We start from the raw sequence: 18,131 nt of genomic DNA, 5'->3' as shown, positions 1-18,131 counted from the left end.
GACGGTTCCTTGTGTGCGGAAACATGTGACCAATCTGACGGCGCCAAAGTGACTCTCCCAAAGAGCGGCCGCTCTGGCGGCGCAAGAACAAGCGTAAGTTCCGCTTATTGCGACTTTTGCAGCGAAGGCAGGTCGTTAAGCGTGACTCTACCTTCTGATCCTATATTTCGCCGAATTCCCCGCACAATGATTCATTGACGGCCCCGCCACGGTGGTCTAGTGGTTATGGCGCTCGGCTGCTGACCCGAAGGTCGCGGGATCGAATCCCGACTGCGGCGGCTGCATTTTCGATGGAGGCGAAAATGTCTGAGGCCCGTGTACTTAGATTTAGGTGCACGTTAAAGAACCCCAGGTGGTCGAAATTTCCGGAGCCCTCCACTACGGCGTCTCTCATAATCATATCGTGGTTTTGGGACGTTAAACCCCAGATATTATTAATGATTCATTGACTTCTTTTTTATTTCTTTTTTTGCGATCTAATCCACGCAGCATTTTACGGTTGTGCAGCGTGCCTTTCTGACTATCTATATCAATTACTCTATTGACGAGTGAGCAATTGGTAAACGCGTTTGCAAGCACCATGTTACTTGCAAAAGAATTCGTATGGGACTATATAAGCCAAATATTTACTTCCATCGTTATGGGACGGAAGTACATCCGGTCTCGCGATGCTTGGATACATGTATGCCTCGGACCTACCAATGAGACCAGTGCATTATTCCTGTAAGTGCTAATAGCGGCAAGAACTAATTAATGTTACACCCTTCTTTCGCTGAAGGTTCTAACTTTACTGCTCATACAAAATCGTTTTTTTTTTTTTTTAGTGACGCGAATCGCAGTGCTGCCGCAGGTGCTGCGATGACGATAAAAGTAAAAGTTGAGATGGCACCCGATGAGCTTTGAATCAACATTCATTTAGCCCGGCTGAGCACAAAAGTTAGGTTAGCCTTAACTTTCTGTATTAAATTACTTATGTTCACGTTATTACGTCTGCTGACCCGAAGGCCGCGGGATCGAATCCCGGCCGCATTTTCGATGAGGGCGAAAATGGTTGAGGCCCATGTACTTAGATTTAGGTGCACGTTAAAGAACTCCAGGTGGTCGAAGTTTCCGGAGCCCTCCACTACGGCGTCCCTCATAATCATATCGTGGTTTTGGCACGTTAAACCCCAATTATTATTACCTTATTACGTGCTTTTAATAATTTACTACTCGCAGCCGGCTCGAAAGGGCTGATCGATGGATGATCGACTGGAAAGAAAAACAAGATGGCTTTTGCCTTCGAGTGGTCATAGGCGAATTCATAAAAGACCGTGCGAGTTTTTTTTTCCTCATAAAAAGAAGCGACCCTCTATTTAATTGCATCTCGGCGAACGTTCTATTGAGTGCCCCAGACAGTCAATAGAAACACAACTTGTTAAAATGGCTGATTAGGCGAGTTGGTGATTCATGATACTTAAAATACGAGCGCGTAACTTAAGCATGGACGTCGGAAGACAAGGACAAGATAAGCGCATTATCCTTGTCTTCCGAAGTCCCTTTTTAAGTTACACGCTCGTATTTTAAACGAGCTTAAGAAACACAATATTGAGTCTACAAAAGCTTTTCTACGAGATCCGTTCATATTTTCGTTTTTCTTTTTTTCCTCCGTCCTGCTGAGAAGACAGTTTTTCGCCGCCCGTTTGACTTCTTGAGACGCAACACCATGCTGACTCACCATTCATTTGTCCTCCTTTCTGTCTCACGAGACACACATTTTGAGCTCTGTATTTCGTCTAGAGCTAAGTAGAATGTTTGGTCTGTCGTCTTTTGTCGAAAGACGGCAGATTTACTTTGACTTTTTTTCTCGCCTTTTTTTCTGACGAATCTGTATTGTGAAGCGGGACATGACGACTGCTGCGAGTGCCGCGTCGTAGACTTCCTTGTTTAATACTATATTTGCTCGTGGATTCGCTTGTGAGGCACTTGCAGCTGCGCCAGTGTAATGCGTTCGTGGCGCGTTCTGTGCTTTATAGTGTGTGCATTCATTTTTTTCCCCTCTAACCTTCGAGTGAGTCACCAAAGCGAGCTGTAAGTGAACACTAACATGAAAAGAAAGGACCAGAGTGTCAACAGAGGAGAAATGAAATTACAGAATCTTTTTCGTAAGTGAGACACAAAAAAGTGGATGAGTGGGCCGAAAAATCCCCATTCGCAAGTGTTGGACTGTCAGGTCTCAGCTTCCAATCTTATGTGGAAGATAGAAATTGCTTTATTATAAATCCGCGATCTTGCTGTTCCTGCTTTCTTTGTGGACAAGGCTGTCGTGCGGGCGCAAAAACACCTTTTAAACGAAAATAGCTGTTACGTTGGTCAACGTAAGACTGATACGTTAGGTTAGCAAACGCGAGTTTATTGGACAGCTGTCGCCTCGTGGAAAAGATCACGTGACTGCCTCCCGCGGAGTAGTGTTACACACTCGGTGCCTGGGCTACGAGCGGCGCTGGCTAACGCTGCCAGGGATCACATGCACAGAAAATACCCAACGAAGCGGACGGGGAAGCGCCTTCTGTCGTAGCTCAATTGGTACTTTAATTTATTTCGATTTTACGTTACAATTAACTACACTGCAGTTAAAGACAACAGTTAACGTCCCTTATGCTATCCCTGGCCTAATTATCTGTTGTGTTCATTTGGCTGTGTCCAACAAATAAACGAGCATTTCGAACAAAAGATTCCCCTACTGGTGTCGCACGGTCACTTTTGATCGCATCGAATTTCTCGATCGTCATTGCCTCCTTCACGGAAGCTGAAGAAGGGAGCTTATCACTGTTGAGAAACACGATTCTAATCGGGCTTAATCGCGATCAGCAGTGCACGGTGTTACACCGGCGTTAGTCTCCACGTATAAATCTGATTGTAGAGTGACCGACATTGGTTCCTGGTTCGAATCCCGAAACAGGATAACCACTCTTTCAACGTCGAGGCTCTTTCTGAGAAGCTCCGTTGGATTTTCTCGTAGCTTTGTAGTATGCAGACGGGGTGATCGAAACTATTCCTTTTCTCGACCTTTCCTGCACGTCGCGGGTTTTCGCAAAACTTGTTTACATAGATCACTTGTTCGTCCACCCAATGTTTGACGGCGTCAGCTGCTCTAGTCTACGTAACTTCAGCCTCCAGCGTCAGAGCGTGACTTGCAGCTCAGACCGCGTTGCCTGGTTGTTGCACAATAACTTACGGTATCGGCGACTGCGGTCATGCGACGTGAGCGCGCTCACCGACTTCACGCATCACTGCAAGCGAGCGACGGTGTGCCAAGGGCCACGCGACTCGACGCGTTGTTTGTTTGCGCCTAGCATACGGCGTTCCTTTGTCACCGTTTCTCTTGCTGACGGGGACAGCACATAGATCGCGTGGACGCTAAAAAGGACTAGTCAGTGATTGGTGCGCCTAAAATGAAATAGATGAACAAAAAGAGAGCGCGAGGAGCAGCTGCGCACATATAAGCGTTTTATAGCTACGGTGTGTCCATTTAGAGATTCAACGTATTTTTCGATGTTCCAATTGGTAACGCCAATGAAAAAAAAAATCTGAAAAATAGTGGCGAATGTAAATGTAACCCTCTGCTAACCAAACACAATCGCAGAAGTCGCGCTGGTATAGAAAGTAATGCAAAATAAATTAAGACTTGCACTACCACATTTGACGTGTTCATCGCTTGACATGTATAAATCTGACGTGACTGAGTGGATAACATACGCTACTATCAAAATTTACACGGCACATATTTCAAGACAATAGTTAATTTCAGTTGAACACAATTACATACTGCATTCGGCATGCAGCATTAGGCCATGCTGGTGAAATGTACACCTTCAGGCGACCATATTGTGGCTACCGCATCATTGTTCATCCGTAACCCTGTAGCTATCCGGTCGACGCTTGCTGGGGAAGCGGGAGTGGAAGCGGAGGATTTGAAGTCCCACATCCATCTCTCATTTCTTTTGCGCACATCACTTCTGACGATTGGCTCGTGCAACGTTCTCTAAAACTGTTCCATATGTAAAGGTAATAAAACCTTCTCCTAACGCCAATACCTTGATTAGGTGGCTCGAGATACCCAGGCAGGGATTGGTAGCTAGAGTGTTTCAACCTCGGTCCAAGCTGTCATTCTAGTGAGCGTGTAGTCTACACGCATGCTACTGGTTGTCGCCCCCAGGAACTGGGCCTATATACCGGTGGGACTTGTAAGCATCGGTCATGGCGGTGGTGGTCAGTAGGTGACTACCGCACTGTTATACGGCCGTAACCCGGTAACTGTCGGGTCCACGTTTGCTGAGGAAGCGGGAGCGGAAGTGGAGGACTTGAAGTCCCACATCAATCTCTCACATTTTTCGCGCACGTCACTTCTGACAACTGGTTCCTGCAATAGCCTTATTTTAGACACGCTCCTTCAGAAGCTTGTTATACACAATGGAGGTGAACCGCTGCTCGATATTCAGCGCTGTATCAATATGTAAAAAGAATATTTCAGTATATATTTCATAGCGCAACGCACTATCTTCCGGTGCTCATCGTCAGTGATTAGTCATTCCTGGAATTATTAATACTTCGTTGGTGTGACGTAAGTACCGACGCCACAGGTTCTACACTTTTCCGGCAGAGTTTCATATGTGCCTACATTACGATGATAAGACATTGTCACGACTAAAAGCCGGCAGGACAACGACAGAGGACAACGAAGTGATGAGCACGAACAGCCACCACCGTTTCTCTCTGAGGAAGACGACGTCTTCTCTTTTGATCTGTCAATACAGACCTTGTTTTTTCCTTGTCGCACTGTGGTCCCGTGCCCTGTTCTTTCCGCGTTACGACACTGGTGTACGTAAGACCACTTATTCAAAAGATCCTGCCTGAACGTTACAAGGACGACGCCCATCCAAGAACGTGAACGTTCGGAGGCCCATTGATGAATCACGTGTGCGTGCGCGTGTGTGCGTGTGTGTGCAAGAGTGAGAATGGCACTGAGTAGTACAAGTACAAATAAAGAGGTGTTTATTATAGTGGCACGGGCACTTCCAGTCGACAACTTAACTTACTATCAGTTTTCCGAATATTCGGCAAAAGTCTTCTAAAAAAATGACATTGGTACGAAATCAATAGTTCTGGTTCAAGTGAAGAGTGACATTGGATACATATGATACCGGAGCATAAGTTTACTTGAGATAAGGACCAATTAACTGTCAGAATAATTAATTAATATTTAATGAGTTCACATGAAAGAGCAGATGGTTTTCTTGCGAGCAGCTGGTATCGTGGCGGCGCCTAGCGGAGCATCTCTCAACCACGCGAGTCTTTCGACGTGTCCTCCGAGATCTGCTTTGGCAGCGCGACGAAACACAAAGCTGACCCAAGGAATACATCACGACACACGAACGCCCACGTGCAAGTGCCACTAAAAGTCACTCAAATGAAGGATTAGGGTCACATTCAATATTTTTAATAGCAATTAAAGAAATATTGCAAATAAACCATAACACAGGCGCATCGCTGGAATTGAAAATCAGCCCTCTCGAACATGAATGCAGTGGTCACCCGAAATCGTCATTGACATGCGCTCCTTGAAAACTTCTGTGGGGGTTGGGTTAACCTTGCGGTGTAATGTCGGTTACGAATGACAAAGTGCCCTGTACTAGGTGCAGGGCCATGGTCAGGCAAACTGGTCCGCAGTAGCAGGGCACAATACAAGGGCAGTCAAACTTGACTGAAAGCTTGATTTGCACATTAAGCCTATATTTTTCTTTTTCCTTGCCTCGTAGGGGCCTTTCTCTCGATCGTTAACGGTCGCACATTACGACGTGTTCACGCAGGAAAGCAGCAGTTCCAACAACAACAACTTGGACGGCTCGAAACCCCGCATTCGCATCCACCGGCAAGCCATGAACCAAGAAGAGCTGGTCAAGAACTACGGCAACGACAGTTCGGACGCCACCCTATCGCAGAAGGTGGGCAGATTGAGTGCACCTGTCGAAGTATACAGCTGGTACCTCCTTAGTACGTAGTATATTTACCACAGCAACCATTAACTAAGTTACCAAAATTTACCATTTCTCTGCTCTGTAATGACCTTGTCGTTGAGTGCTTTACTTTGAAGAACACGTAACCTTTATATTTCGCACTCACAGATGAAAAATCTGCAGCAATAACACCACACCGTAATTCCAGTTAAGAAGTTGCCGGATTTGAACGTGATTGTGGCGTACGATACTGTGGTTAGAAAAAAAAAAAGATTGTTGATCCCTCCGTCACAGGAATCGGAATAACACGAAAGTAAAGCGTGCCCTACAAAAGTAACTGAATGTTTACTGTACATTGATATAAGAGAGTTTGTACAATGTATATTGATGTCTGGCAGCTATAGCACCGTTTAACGTGGATGCACCCACTTTGATGATTGGTGGTACATCTCCATCCCGACGACTAACGTCCATGTTAAATGATTAAACAAACCCTTGTGATAGCTGTAGTAGTTAACTGTGAAAGCGTAATCAGAGAACGAGGTGTGATAGCCAGAAGAGCGTCGCATATTGGACGCAGAACTTGGTCGCCATCCCGCGGCATGTCAAAATGTGATTGAACACCACGGCCGGACTAGAGGGAAACGCAAAACGCGTCGTGCCGCCCCGGTAGCCCGGCCGCGATTTTACGACGCTTTTACGACGCTTGGGCTAAAATCGCCACCTCGCAGTGTCTTAAGGCATTGACAGAATTGAACTTCTATTGAAAAAGCGCCGAATGGGACGGGCGTGTAACGCGTTGCAGGCGCTAATAGCGGAGGCAACAGTAACGACGGATTACTTTACTTTACCGCTCCCAGAGGGCAACACCACCCCGCCGACCGGGAGAATGGTAGATATAAAAGGCGCGTTTGTAAAGCTTCTAGAGTCTGTGACCGTGGCGCAGTGGACAGGGTGCCCGGCATCTGTTGTTGCGAACCGAGCGGTCGTGAGTTCGATGCCCGTTGACGCAACTTTTTTTCTTTGCAGTCTGATCGTCGCATTTTTTCGACGTCATTTCCGTGACGGAAGTACGTCACTGAAGTCTTGGTGGACCCGGGCATAAAACACTTTCATGTTAAAGAAAATGTCGAAGCCGCGCACCGGAACTCAGCAGGGATACGCATATATTTCCGGCTAAGCTACCACGGTGGGCCTGGAAGTAAACGCTGTCCTAAGTTATCCGCAAAACTAAAAGTATTATCAGTCTCGAGGCATTGTGACACCCATATTTGGTATGAAGACGTAAAAAAGGAATTTTCCACACTCTAAAAGTACTTAGGAATGTAGCAGACTAATGACGCATGTGACGGGGAGATTCTTAGGGCCGCGTGCTTGCTGCTGTTGTCGTGATCGTGAAACCGTGTGCATACCACACCCTTCAACGGTGGTGCATTGTCTACACCTTTTTTCTCTCGCACCACTCACGTGCAGGTCAAGCGCAAGTTTCTCACCTCGTGCGCATGCACGCCGCTAAGCATACTGTACTCCCTGCTGCCCGTGCTACACTGGTTGCCACGCTACCGCGTGCGCGACTTCCTCGTCAAGGACATCATGGCTGGCTTCACGGTCAGCATCATGCACATACCGCAAGGTACGGACAAAGCACAAGTTTTGCCCTTTCTCTCTTTATATAACTGCTGCAACTATAACTGTTATGACTGTTGTGTGTGTTGCGCCCACGTGGTATAAAAATGCGGTCATGCGACGGTTGCTTGTTCTCTAAATACGTGTTATTTCATGACGCGCAATCCACGTGTGCTGTTTAAAAAGGCGAGTGCGATGGCGAAGAGAATCGCGTGAGAACTGAATTGCTTCTATGTGACTTTACTGGGATAAGCCAGATGGTTGGTTCTTATATACATAGGCATTTCTCTGCCCCTGTAAGCTTGTCGCTGAGTGCTTTACTTTCAATCAATCAATCAATCAATCAATCAATCAATCAATCAATCAATCAATCAATCAATCAATCAATCAATCAATCAATCAATCAATCAATCAATCAATCAATCAAGAATGCTTTTTATTTTCGTCCTTCGTTTAGACGATAAAACAACACATAACCTATGGATTTGGCGCATACAGATGAAAGCGGTAATAACACTGCACTGTAACGTCAGTTCGGAGAATGGGACCGGGTATGTTGAAGCTTTCGGATATGGTGTATATGTCTGTATAATCACTCGGTTAATAATAATAATAATAATAATAATAATAATAATAATAATAATAATAATAATAATAATAATAATAATAATAATTACAAACACGATGCAGGAGATTGCGGGCAAGATCTGCTCCTTGTACAAGCTATAGATAACGACAGCCCAAGAGCCTATAGTTCATTTAACTGATAGCTTACACCACGTTAGTCAGCTATTGATCGCTCGATCGATGAAAACGGGCTCGCTAGATTGATCGGGTGCTTCATTCTGTCAACGAAGCAATCGAACGACGTCCTACCGGCAGGGCTCGCGTATGGCGTGCTGGCTGCGGCCGGAGCCATCAACGGCCTCTACGTGTCTGCCTTCCCGGCCATCATCTACTTCTTCATGGGAACATCGAGGCACGTCTCCGTCGGTAAGCAACTTCAACGACAGCGTGACGTCACCTTACTCGCGCCATGCCATCTTTCTTCGTGAGGTCAAGAGATAATGAATCCAAGGAAGGTATGTAGGGCGTTAATTGTACTGTTTTAATTGTATTGTAGTAATTACATTATAAATGTGAAGGAAGCACAGTGAACGAAAAAACTTGCCGCCGGCAGGGACTGGACCTGCCGAAGGTTGCAAGTCCGGTCCCTGCCGGCGGCGAGTTGTCTTTTCGTCCACTTTACTTTCTTTACATATATGTCCCAATTATTACAATGCACCTAAAACAGTACAATTAACGTCCTCCATACTTCCCTCGGCTTCATTATCTGCTGGTTTTCATTAAGGTTCTGTCAGACAAAGAAACGAGCCCTCAGAGGTTCCCTTCCTTCGTTCATTATTCGTGATATGTTTAACTTTGCCCCTTTGACACTTGCTTTAACGTGGCGAAATACATGCGTGGTCAGGTTTATATATCTAAATTTGCGTGCTTTCTCCTGCGACTGTTTTATACCCGTATGTTTACATTGTGTTTATATCGCGCTGTTTTTGCACTTTATTTACTCTTTTCGTGCTTCTTTTTCTGTTGTACATTTATAAACTGCGCTTGAACCAAAGTCGCGAGTGTTATGCACGTTCTAGAATGAATGAATTTACAGCCTTGAAACTGGCACGTTTGCATCAATAGTTCAGTAACATATGTTCCCAATTTGTGAGCAATTTAAGCAGAGTGAGGTGTAATTGTCTTCGGCCTTCAGATTTAAACGCAGAGTATCTATGTATAAGAAATGACGCCGGTTGGATACGTGATCAGGTAGTCTTGCCATGCAGACAGAGGGCAAGATTCTTGATATATATATATATATATATATATATATATATATATATATATATATATATATATATATATATATATATATATATATATATATATATATATATATATATAATCACAACAGCCGCTTAATCGTAAGTTCAACACCTCAACTAAGAGCTGCAAGCAACTTTCCCTGTCCTTTCCCAGATTTCTTAATATTTCGCATGTATTCATGTCGTCACGTCGTTTTCTGCATCACGCAGGCACGTTTGCCGTCGTGAGCCTTCTGTCGGCGTCTGCCGTCGTTGAAATGAACGCCATCATACCTGGAGAGGGCACCGAGACGACGGCCGCGAACTCGACGCTAGACGGCGTCGCTGTCAGACAACGTAGTCTCGACGCCATGGGCGACGACGCTCCACCGACCAGCATGGAAGTCCTAGGCGCTTTGGCCGTTGTTGTAGGCGTGGTGCAGGTTGGTGCAGTTTATTAAAACGTTAACTGTATGACTGTCATAGTGGAAAAAGAAAAGTCCGTACGGGCGTGTGAAGCCTACCCCATTTATAGGCTTATTTGTTTTCTATGAGTGGAACTTCAAAGAGCACTGACGAAATAGAAGTTGTGGGAAATTCGGCCCCTGTTCAACGTGAACCAGTTAGATCGATTCGCCATCTTGCTGCGTCATTTCCAAGCGTGATTTCGGTCACCGCACTGGTAACGGTCGCCGTTTACTTTGTTGTAACGATGCAGCTGCTGATGGGAATGCTCCACCTTGGCATCCTGTCCATCTTCATGTCCGAGCCCATGGTGTCCGGCTTCACCACGGGTGCCGCCGTGCAGGTCGTGGTGTCCCAGACCAAGGGGCTCTTCGACATCCGGGTGCGACGATACAGCGGAATATTCCAGAGCGTCTACGTGAGTGCAATGGCCTCTAGGCAGAGCTGCCGGTACAGACCTTTTGTGCCGAGTAGTCGCCGTCATGTAATGTATTTGCACTGCACCAACTTCGGGGCGTCGTATTGGAGCGCAGTGGTCTAATTTGAAACCGCATAACTTGACGGTCCTGAATGGTCCCGTATTGGGGATTCTGAGCGTTTTAGCGACTACGAAACTTCATAGTTCCGAGTCATTTGCCCCTCTCCAAACTACTGTGCGACCACCACCGCTCTGATTATACGTAAGGCACATATACTGCGTTGAACGGCAACTTGCGTTCGGGCCGCAAGGGACCGACGCTTGCTCGATGTTTTCGTTGCTCACCAAGCACAGACTGCCCTTTTTTTATTGCGATAGCAATTATGTGGACACTCTCCACTGATATTTGCCGTCTGCGTCGCCGTCATGTCCTGTATATATATATATATATATATATATATATATATATATATATATATACAGGACATATATATATATATATATATATATATATATATATATATATATATATATATATATATATATATATATATATATATATATATATATATATATATATATATATATATATAAACGCCACGAAGAAAAATAATTCAGAAATAGTTTTCGGACGCGCGGAATTGAACGGGCGACCTCTCGCTTCAGCAGCGCGCGGCGTTAGACGGCTAGGCCACGAGGAGTAAAGTCTTTCAGCATGCTAACGGCGAGCTATTTATATACACCATTTACTTCAGCGCCCTTTCTTGCTCACCAGCGAGATGGCGCAAAGTGCGCGAGGGGCGCGCTTTAAAGGTCATCGCCCCGCTCGTAGCGTTGCGCGCGCGCGTTTCTCCGTGCACTTCGCCCTACAGGGCGTGGTCGCCTGCGTGCGCGCCTGTCTCGTGGAGGGAGGAAGGGGGGGGGGGGGGGTGTTGTATGTCTTATGCTTTCACCGCGATGTCCGCGCTGAAGTTACAGAGCGTACGAAGGTCACTTCGCTCGCTGCAGCGGGCCGCGTTTGCGAAACGAGCACGCTGTTCAAACAGAAATATGTAACAACTGTGACACTTGATAGTTCGCGCTCGCCCTGTGTATGTTCTTTTCGTGCGTCCTTTGCGCTTGTGCGACGCGCTGGCAATTTCGAGCTGCTTTCCGTTCTTCGCGTTACATTCCAATTTGTTGCTATCGCATTCAATGCTTCGCCGTTGCGGCGAAACTGCGACTCTTTTTATGTAATAAAGGCAAGAATACCTATTAACGCATTCATGCCTTCTGCGTTTCGAGCCACACTGAGACTCGCACTTTAGGAGTATTTTGAATTCTTATTCAAAAACTGGTGCACAACGAAAGCTTGTGCAGCCATGTAAATTGAATGCACCGCTGTTTAAGGACTACAGCGATGTAATATCGTCTTACAATTTTCAGTGCAATATACGGACTTCCTCTATACAGATCCCGTGTTTCCTAATTTTGTAAGTGAAGAACTTTGTAACTAAGAATATTGAAATGAAGAACGAAGGGTCTCTGACCTGACATCTGTAAGAGACGTTCCCAACTCGTCGGCATCCACTTGTGGTTGTGTAATTACGACGTCAAAATGGCACGTATATTCATCTGCCTGTCCTTTAGAAGCGTTAAACGGGGTTGAATGTCTCATCTCTCCATGACCGTGCATGCAGGTGATCCGTGACGTGATCCAGAACCTTCACCAGACCAACCTGGTCACCCTCGCCATATCGATGACGGCCATGCTTGTGTGCGCGGTGGTCCACGAGTGTGTGAACGCCCGCTACAAGTCCAAGCTCAAGATGCCCGTACCTATCGACCTCCTTGTGGTGAGCACTTCACCTTGTAGCGTATTTTCTGGCGTATAACGCGCACGCTCAACAGCGGTTCAACGAAAATTTTCCAAAAATAATCCCCGCGTATTGCCGCGAAGCTACCTTGCTTGCATCGCTGTAAAGCACTGCCGAGAAGCCACTTTTGCAGACCAGAATTGGCGTTTTTTGTTTTGACTTTTGCTCAATTGAAAAAATTGTGCGGATTATACGCGAGAGAATGCGGTAGCGTGATGGCTAACATAGGCGAACCATGGATCACGAGTGTAGCCCCAGATGTGTTGATTCGGCTAGTGTTTTATATGAGGTCAAGGGTATGACGAAACCTCGTCTGGTCGGGATGAAACGTTGGTGAAAACGATGAAAGATACCGATCACGGTGAAGAAATATTTACTTTGACGTTTCGGCTCACACACGGGGCCTTGTTCATAACCTGCGAACAAGGATGTCGTGTAGGAGCCGAGACGTCAAAGTATATACTTTCACCTTGGTCGACGTCTTTCAATGTTTTCACCAATGTTTTAGATGCGGCGACGAGAACTTTGCCTCAGTTTCGATTCGCGGCCATGGGTGCCGCACTCCTGTGGGAGCTAATCCCATAAGGACGACTGTGTACTTAGAGCTATAGGCGCGAATTAAAGAACCCCAGCTGGATTATTGAGCACACTGTAGACCCTCACTATACGGTTTGCCGCATAATCATGATGAGGCTTTGGCAAGTAACAGCTGGTTCGTAGTACCACTCCGTAACGTGAGGCAAGCATCAAACGATAACGACAGCCTGCCCATACGTAACGATCTCTACGGCAGAAGACTTGGTCAATCCCGTGGTCTAAAGGTGGAGACCACTTGTCACTTATAAGAACTACAGTGCCTTAAAATTATCTTGTAAAGTATATTATCCGAATCTAAGCATTTCCTAGTGACCTCCCAGAATGCTTGCGTGGTATTGTGTTTTGGTCCTTTTAGTGTAATGTTCATGCCCAATTGGTAGTTGTTTTATAAGCGGGTCATCCTTTTATGTGTGTCACATTGCTTTTTCGTTTTGTAAACATTTTGTTAAATTCGTTCTTGTAAGCTACCTGTCGATGCAGTTGTCCTGCACGCGCAGCTAGCCTTTTGGCTGATGGTTCCAAATATGTAGACATTATGTTGTCTGGAATTAATAAAGTTTTTGATTGATTGATTGATTGATTGATTGATTGATTGATTGATTGATTGATTGATTGATTGATTGATTGATTGATTGATTGATTGATTGATTGATTGATTGATTGTGAATAGCCGCCATCTTTGGAAAACTGAATGGTCTCCGCAACTGGCCTGTGTTTTCAGATAATTGCTGCAACTGCAATCAGCTACTTCTTCGAATTCAATACAACGTATGGAGTACGAGTTATAGGATTCGTACCTACGGGGTAAGTATGGGCTGTTTCTTTTCTTCCTTTTTCTTAATTGCACTCGAAATAACTTCCGCGTTCCGGTGATGATCGCGCAGCGTCATCCTTTTCTTGATTTTGCACAAAAGACGTTGGCACCAAGCGTGCCTACCTAACTACGACATTATTGGTGAGAAAACAGATTCGCTAAAGAAACAAAACAAAAAAAACATTCGGCGCGTCCTATCAATGCACTCGCAGCCGCACGACGTGAGAACAACGCTGACGTAAAATATTAGCACTGCCAAGTTACTTTTATGTTTTCGCTTATCCTACGTCATCAAATCCTCGAACCTTGGTGACCCTGTGTTCCGCCGTTGAAAACCCTAAATTTGGCTTTAATAATTGATTCCAAAATATTGTGAAGAACAGTGCAAAACCATATACTGAGGCTTTTTGGAGGTTTCAAATGTGTCACAAGGATTTCACAGTTTGTACCATTGCCGCAGTGGCCGAGTAATAAGAGGCAACACGTTCTTTTTATAAAGTCATCAGCTTACAAAAAGGCATGGCGTCTCACTGACGTGTCATTGATTACCAAACTTCCTGATATTGTAAACACTCGCAGTTGGAATTATTCTCTTAAAAAATCAATAATCATCGCGTGTCCGGGAACGTTGCATTCTATTTATTTATCAGTGATATATATTTCTTTTTCTCTCACCGCTCGCGCTAAGTAATGTCCTTCATCCTTAAAAATCTTCTTTCCAGGTTCCCCACGCCTTCGGTGCCTCGCGCCGACCTCATGGCGAAGCTCATATTGAACGGATTCGTGATCGCCATCGTGTCTTTCACCATCGCCCTATCGATGGCCAAGCTTTTTGCCAAGAGGCACCACTACCAGATAGACCCCAACCAGGTGAGACATCGGCGAGTCCTGTTAGGCGCATCTCCCTTAACTCCTCTACCCCAGCACAGGGTAGCCAGCCGGTCTAAGAACTGGCTAACGTCCCTGTCTTTCCACCTGTTTCTTTCTGGCTGAATAGTGGCTACGTATGAAATTGAACCTCGCACTCTCGGTCAACTAGCTTTCTTCTCAATATTCGTGCATCTACGTAAAGGCTAGCTAAGTCTGCTGGTCAGCTATTGGTTCCAACGCTTTATCGTACCACGCACGTAACGACGCTCGTCCCGTTTATAATCCGCCGCTGCCAGACCGCATTAAGGACTGTATGCTGGTAGTACTCAAATGACAGTGTACGCACAGCACGTCTGTAATATATTATAGTAATATATATAGCATCTGTAATATATTACAAAGGCGGCAAAGGCTTGCGTCCGTGGTTCATCACCTGTGCATGTCAGTGCAATCACGGCAGGGGAAAAATTCTAATTTTGAAAGGTGCATTTTCTGCGTAGCAGACGTGCGTCAATACCTTTACGTTTTAGTAGACCATTTGCGACGGGCCACGACTCGCGCCTGAACTCTCGTAATAATTTGCGCCATTATTTTCTTCACTTGCCAGTCTGTTGCACCAATAAACACATGATCATATTTCTTTCCTACGGCATCTTTTTTTGATAGCTTCTTTTCCCCTTAACCTCTCTCCAATCTCTCGCAGGAGCTGAACGCACTGGGCGCGGCCAATGTGATCACGTCATTTCTGGGCTGCTACCCTTGCGCCGTGTCACTCTCGCGGAGCTCCGTTCAAGAGAAAGCCGGCGGTCAGACGCAGGTATATATGGGCGTGTGTGTGTGTGTGTGTGTGTGTGTGTGTGTGTGTGTGTGTGTGTGTGTGTGTGTGTGTGTGTGTGTGTGTGTGTGTGTGTGTGTGTGTGTGTGTGTGTGTGTGTGTGTGTGTGTGTGTGTGTGTGAGAGAGAGAGAGACTGTTTAACATTGTTTCTGAGCGCAAATGCTCTTAGCTTGTGCGCACATTTACAACTGTGTGAGCTCCATGCAGGAGTACACTTTAACAGCTCTTCTGCGATGATAGCTGCATTGGTTCGGCTACTTAGACAGAAATTTTTATACCTTAGTTTAGAGACTTATCTAAATGTTCAAAATATAAAACGTTGTTAGAAGTTGTTTTCCAAAAAGTCGTGAAACATATGATGTCTTTGTGTTTAGAAGCAGAGTAATGCCTTCCAAGTGAATGGGCATGCCCTCATAACACCTTTGTGAAAGAAAAATAATCAGCTTATCGAAGCAGTGTACTAGCCCGCGCAAGACTGGGTGAATGTGCGCCAGGTTTTCAGTCACCGGTGTTGAAAACAGCAGCGCATCGTTGGCAGTTTGCCTATGCTTAACATAATATAAAGCGGCGTATGCAGACAAATTCCTGCTAAAACGAACAATGGGGCACGCCATTGTTGATCTTACTAAAGGGTCTGTGCACCTTCCCTACAACCGCTTTTAATACAGAGCAATGCTATTTTTCTCTCGCACGAGGAGTCGCGGCGTCTCTTGCCGGAAATAGCTAAGCCGGACAATAGCGGAGAATGGATGGCGATCTATTCATTATGGAACAATAGGCTGACCTGTCTCCAAGAAATATAAAGAGTATACAGCGCAACTTGCAACGTGTACGCTCGCGTGAGCTGTGCTCTCTGTGCAGCCGTTTATGAAACTACCTAATGCGCTACCAGTAACGCTGCAGTCGTCATCAGTCTATTGCATGTGACGCCTTCCCGTGACGCTGCACGGAACAGACATTAGAGGCGTACATAGAGTGGAAGTGCTGCTCGTTTAAAGCGGCGTTGCAGTTTGAAATAGGCTGACGTTAGCCAACGAGCAGCAGGATTGGCGCTTGCGCGTGTTCTATTCGTCGCGGGTCCTACCGTCTGCTACTTCTCGAGCACGAACTCGAGTGTGGCACTGAGCGCTATGAACCACGCCTCGCAGCTCTAGCTTAAGCGCCAGATCGTTGTGAAATTATTGGTCATTACTATGTGCAATCGAACACGTAAGAGAGAGAGAGGCAGACACTTTTATATGAAATAGAGTATTCATTCATTCATTCATTCATTCATTCATTCATTCATTCATTCATTCATTCATTCATTCATTCATTCATTCATTCATTCATTCATTCATTCATTCATGCATTCGGTCGGTGGGTCGGTCGGTCGGTCGGTTTCTCTCAAATGTTTCGATAATTTGCACAGCACTGCGACCGGAATAACTAAAGTAGGCTTCTCCGCACAAATGGGCTTACTGTGGAGAAACCAGCTTTCACAAAAGCGTTTTAGGGAAGCTACACGTGAATGTGAGGCACAAATTTGCGCATATCGAAGCACTGTGTTGGGACTGAGACCGCGCTAACCGTTACACACGAAAAGCAAAAGTGGTGCACTTTAAGGGCGATTTCCCAGTATCCTATATATTCGAGCCATTCACACTTTCCTTCCTTCCTCTATTTTTCAGGTTTCAGCGTTAATAGCGTCCGGTATCCTCATCATCGTCATGGTGGCGGCTGGGCCGCTCTTCAGGACACTGCCAAACGTGAGTCGATCCTTCCCCGACTCCTCCTTCCGAAGGAACTTAACGTTTCTAGCGGCCATGACGTCTTTCCGCCATCGCTGTGACTTCCGGCGCAGGCAGTGTGCAAAGTCATCAAATTTGACATGTGCTACGGTTATTCAGGCGCAACTTTTCCTAGGGCGTAGATTCAGACACCAACTTTTAACTACAGAGGCCGTACAGACGGGGGAATTGGTCGAGGGCTCGTTTCTTTTTTGCGCCCAGCCTGACAGACGCTGAAACACACACCGTCATGGCTGCGAGCGTGCCGGCTAACGCTCTTAGGATTACTCATTTATGAGTAATCCTAAGAGCGTTATGTTATAACATAAATACCCAGTAATGTGGATAGGAAAGCGACCGCCGCTGTAGCTCAATTAGTAGAGCATCGGACGAGTTATCCGAGGGTTACTGTACTATACTACAGTTAAATTACTCTACTACACTTAAACTGCTGTACTACAGTTAAATTACTGTACTACTACAGTTAAGAGCTACAAATAATGTCCCCTTATACCTACCTTAACCTCACTGTCTGTGGATTTCATTAGGTTGAGATCAAACTGTCATTCAAGGCACGCTCGCGCCATTTACGTCACTATCGCCATCCTTTCCCGTGCGTTTTCCCGCGGTCGACGGTACTTGACGTGGCGTAGACGAACCCCTTTAAAGGGACACTAAAGAGAAACAATGAATTGGTTTAGATTGATAAAGTGCGCTCGGAGAACTCTTATGTCGTTTATTTCACCACCATAGGTTTATTATTAGAGGAGAAAACCAAGTTGAAAGTTTCATTTTTAAATTTCGCGCCGAACTTTGTAATTCGTGACGTAAAAGATTTCAAAGAGCATTTAACGTATTTTGGCGCCACTGGCTCGACGAAATTTCCACGAACTCGTTATGTCAAGTCTCTGGCCCCCTCAGAGGACAATGTACTTCGATTTATCCGATTAGGAACTACGTAGGCCCAAGCAGGCGCCGTCAAAAATATGTGACGTCACGGCAAATGGTGCGGGAATTCTAAGGTGGCGTCG

The 18,131-nt window shown here is 45.6% G+C and overlaps 1 protein-coding gene across 6 annotated transcripts in view; it reads left to right on the top strand.

Moving 5' to 3' along the window:
• The window catches only part of LOC119395923 (solute carrier family 26 member 6), a 275,825-nt gene that overhangs the window by 245,937 nt on the left and 11,757 nt on the right, over nt 1–18,131 (top strand). For all 6 annotated transcript variants that reach the window (XM_049416816.1, XM_037662950.2, XM_037662948.2 and 3 more), the window contains exons 3-12: nt 5,850–5,984; nt 7,470–7,629; nt 8,505–8,615; nt 9,707–9,918; nt 10,194–10,358; nt 12,038–12,193; nt 13,533–13,615; nt 14,348–14,495; nt 15,199–15,312; nt 17,002–17,079. In XM_049416816.1, the coding sequence (XP_049272773.1) occupies nt 5,850–5,984; nt 7,470–7,629; nt 8,505–8,615; nt 9,707–9,918; nt 10,194–10,358; nt 12,038–12,193; nt 13,533–13,615; nt 14,348–14,495; nt 15,199–15,312; nt 17,002–17,079 (1,362 nt within the window). The remainder of the gene's footprint in view (nt 1–5,849; nt 5,985–7,469; nt 7,630–8,504; nt 8,616–9,706; nt 9,919–10,193; nt 10,359–12,037; nt 12,194–13,532; nt 13,616–14,347; nt 14,496–15,198; nt 15,313–17,001; nt 17,080–18,131) is intronic.

The sequence above is a fragment of the Rhipicephalus sanguineus genome, chromosome 6 (genome assembly GCF_013339695.2).
Source record: "Rhipicephalus sanguineus isolate Rsan-2018 chromosome 6, BIME_Rsan_1.4, whole genome shotgun sequence".
In the NCBI taxonomy this organism is placed as follows: domain Eukaryota; kingdom Metazoa; phylum Arthropoda; class Arachnida; order Ixodida; family Ixodidae; genus Rhipicephalus; species Rhipicephalus sanguineus.
The sequence above is the reverse complement of the archived record's forward strand: the minus strand, read 5'-3'. Positions and strand labels throughout refer to the sequence as shown.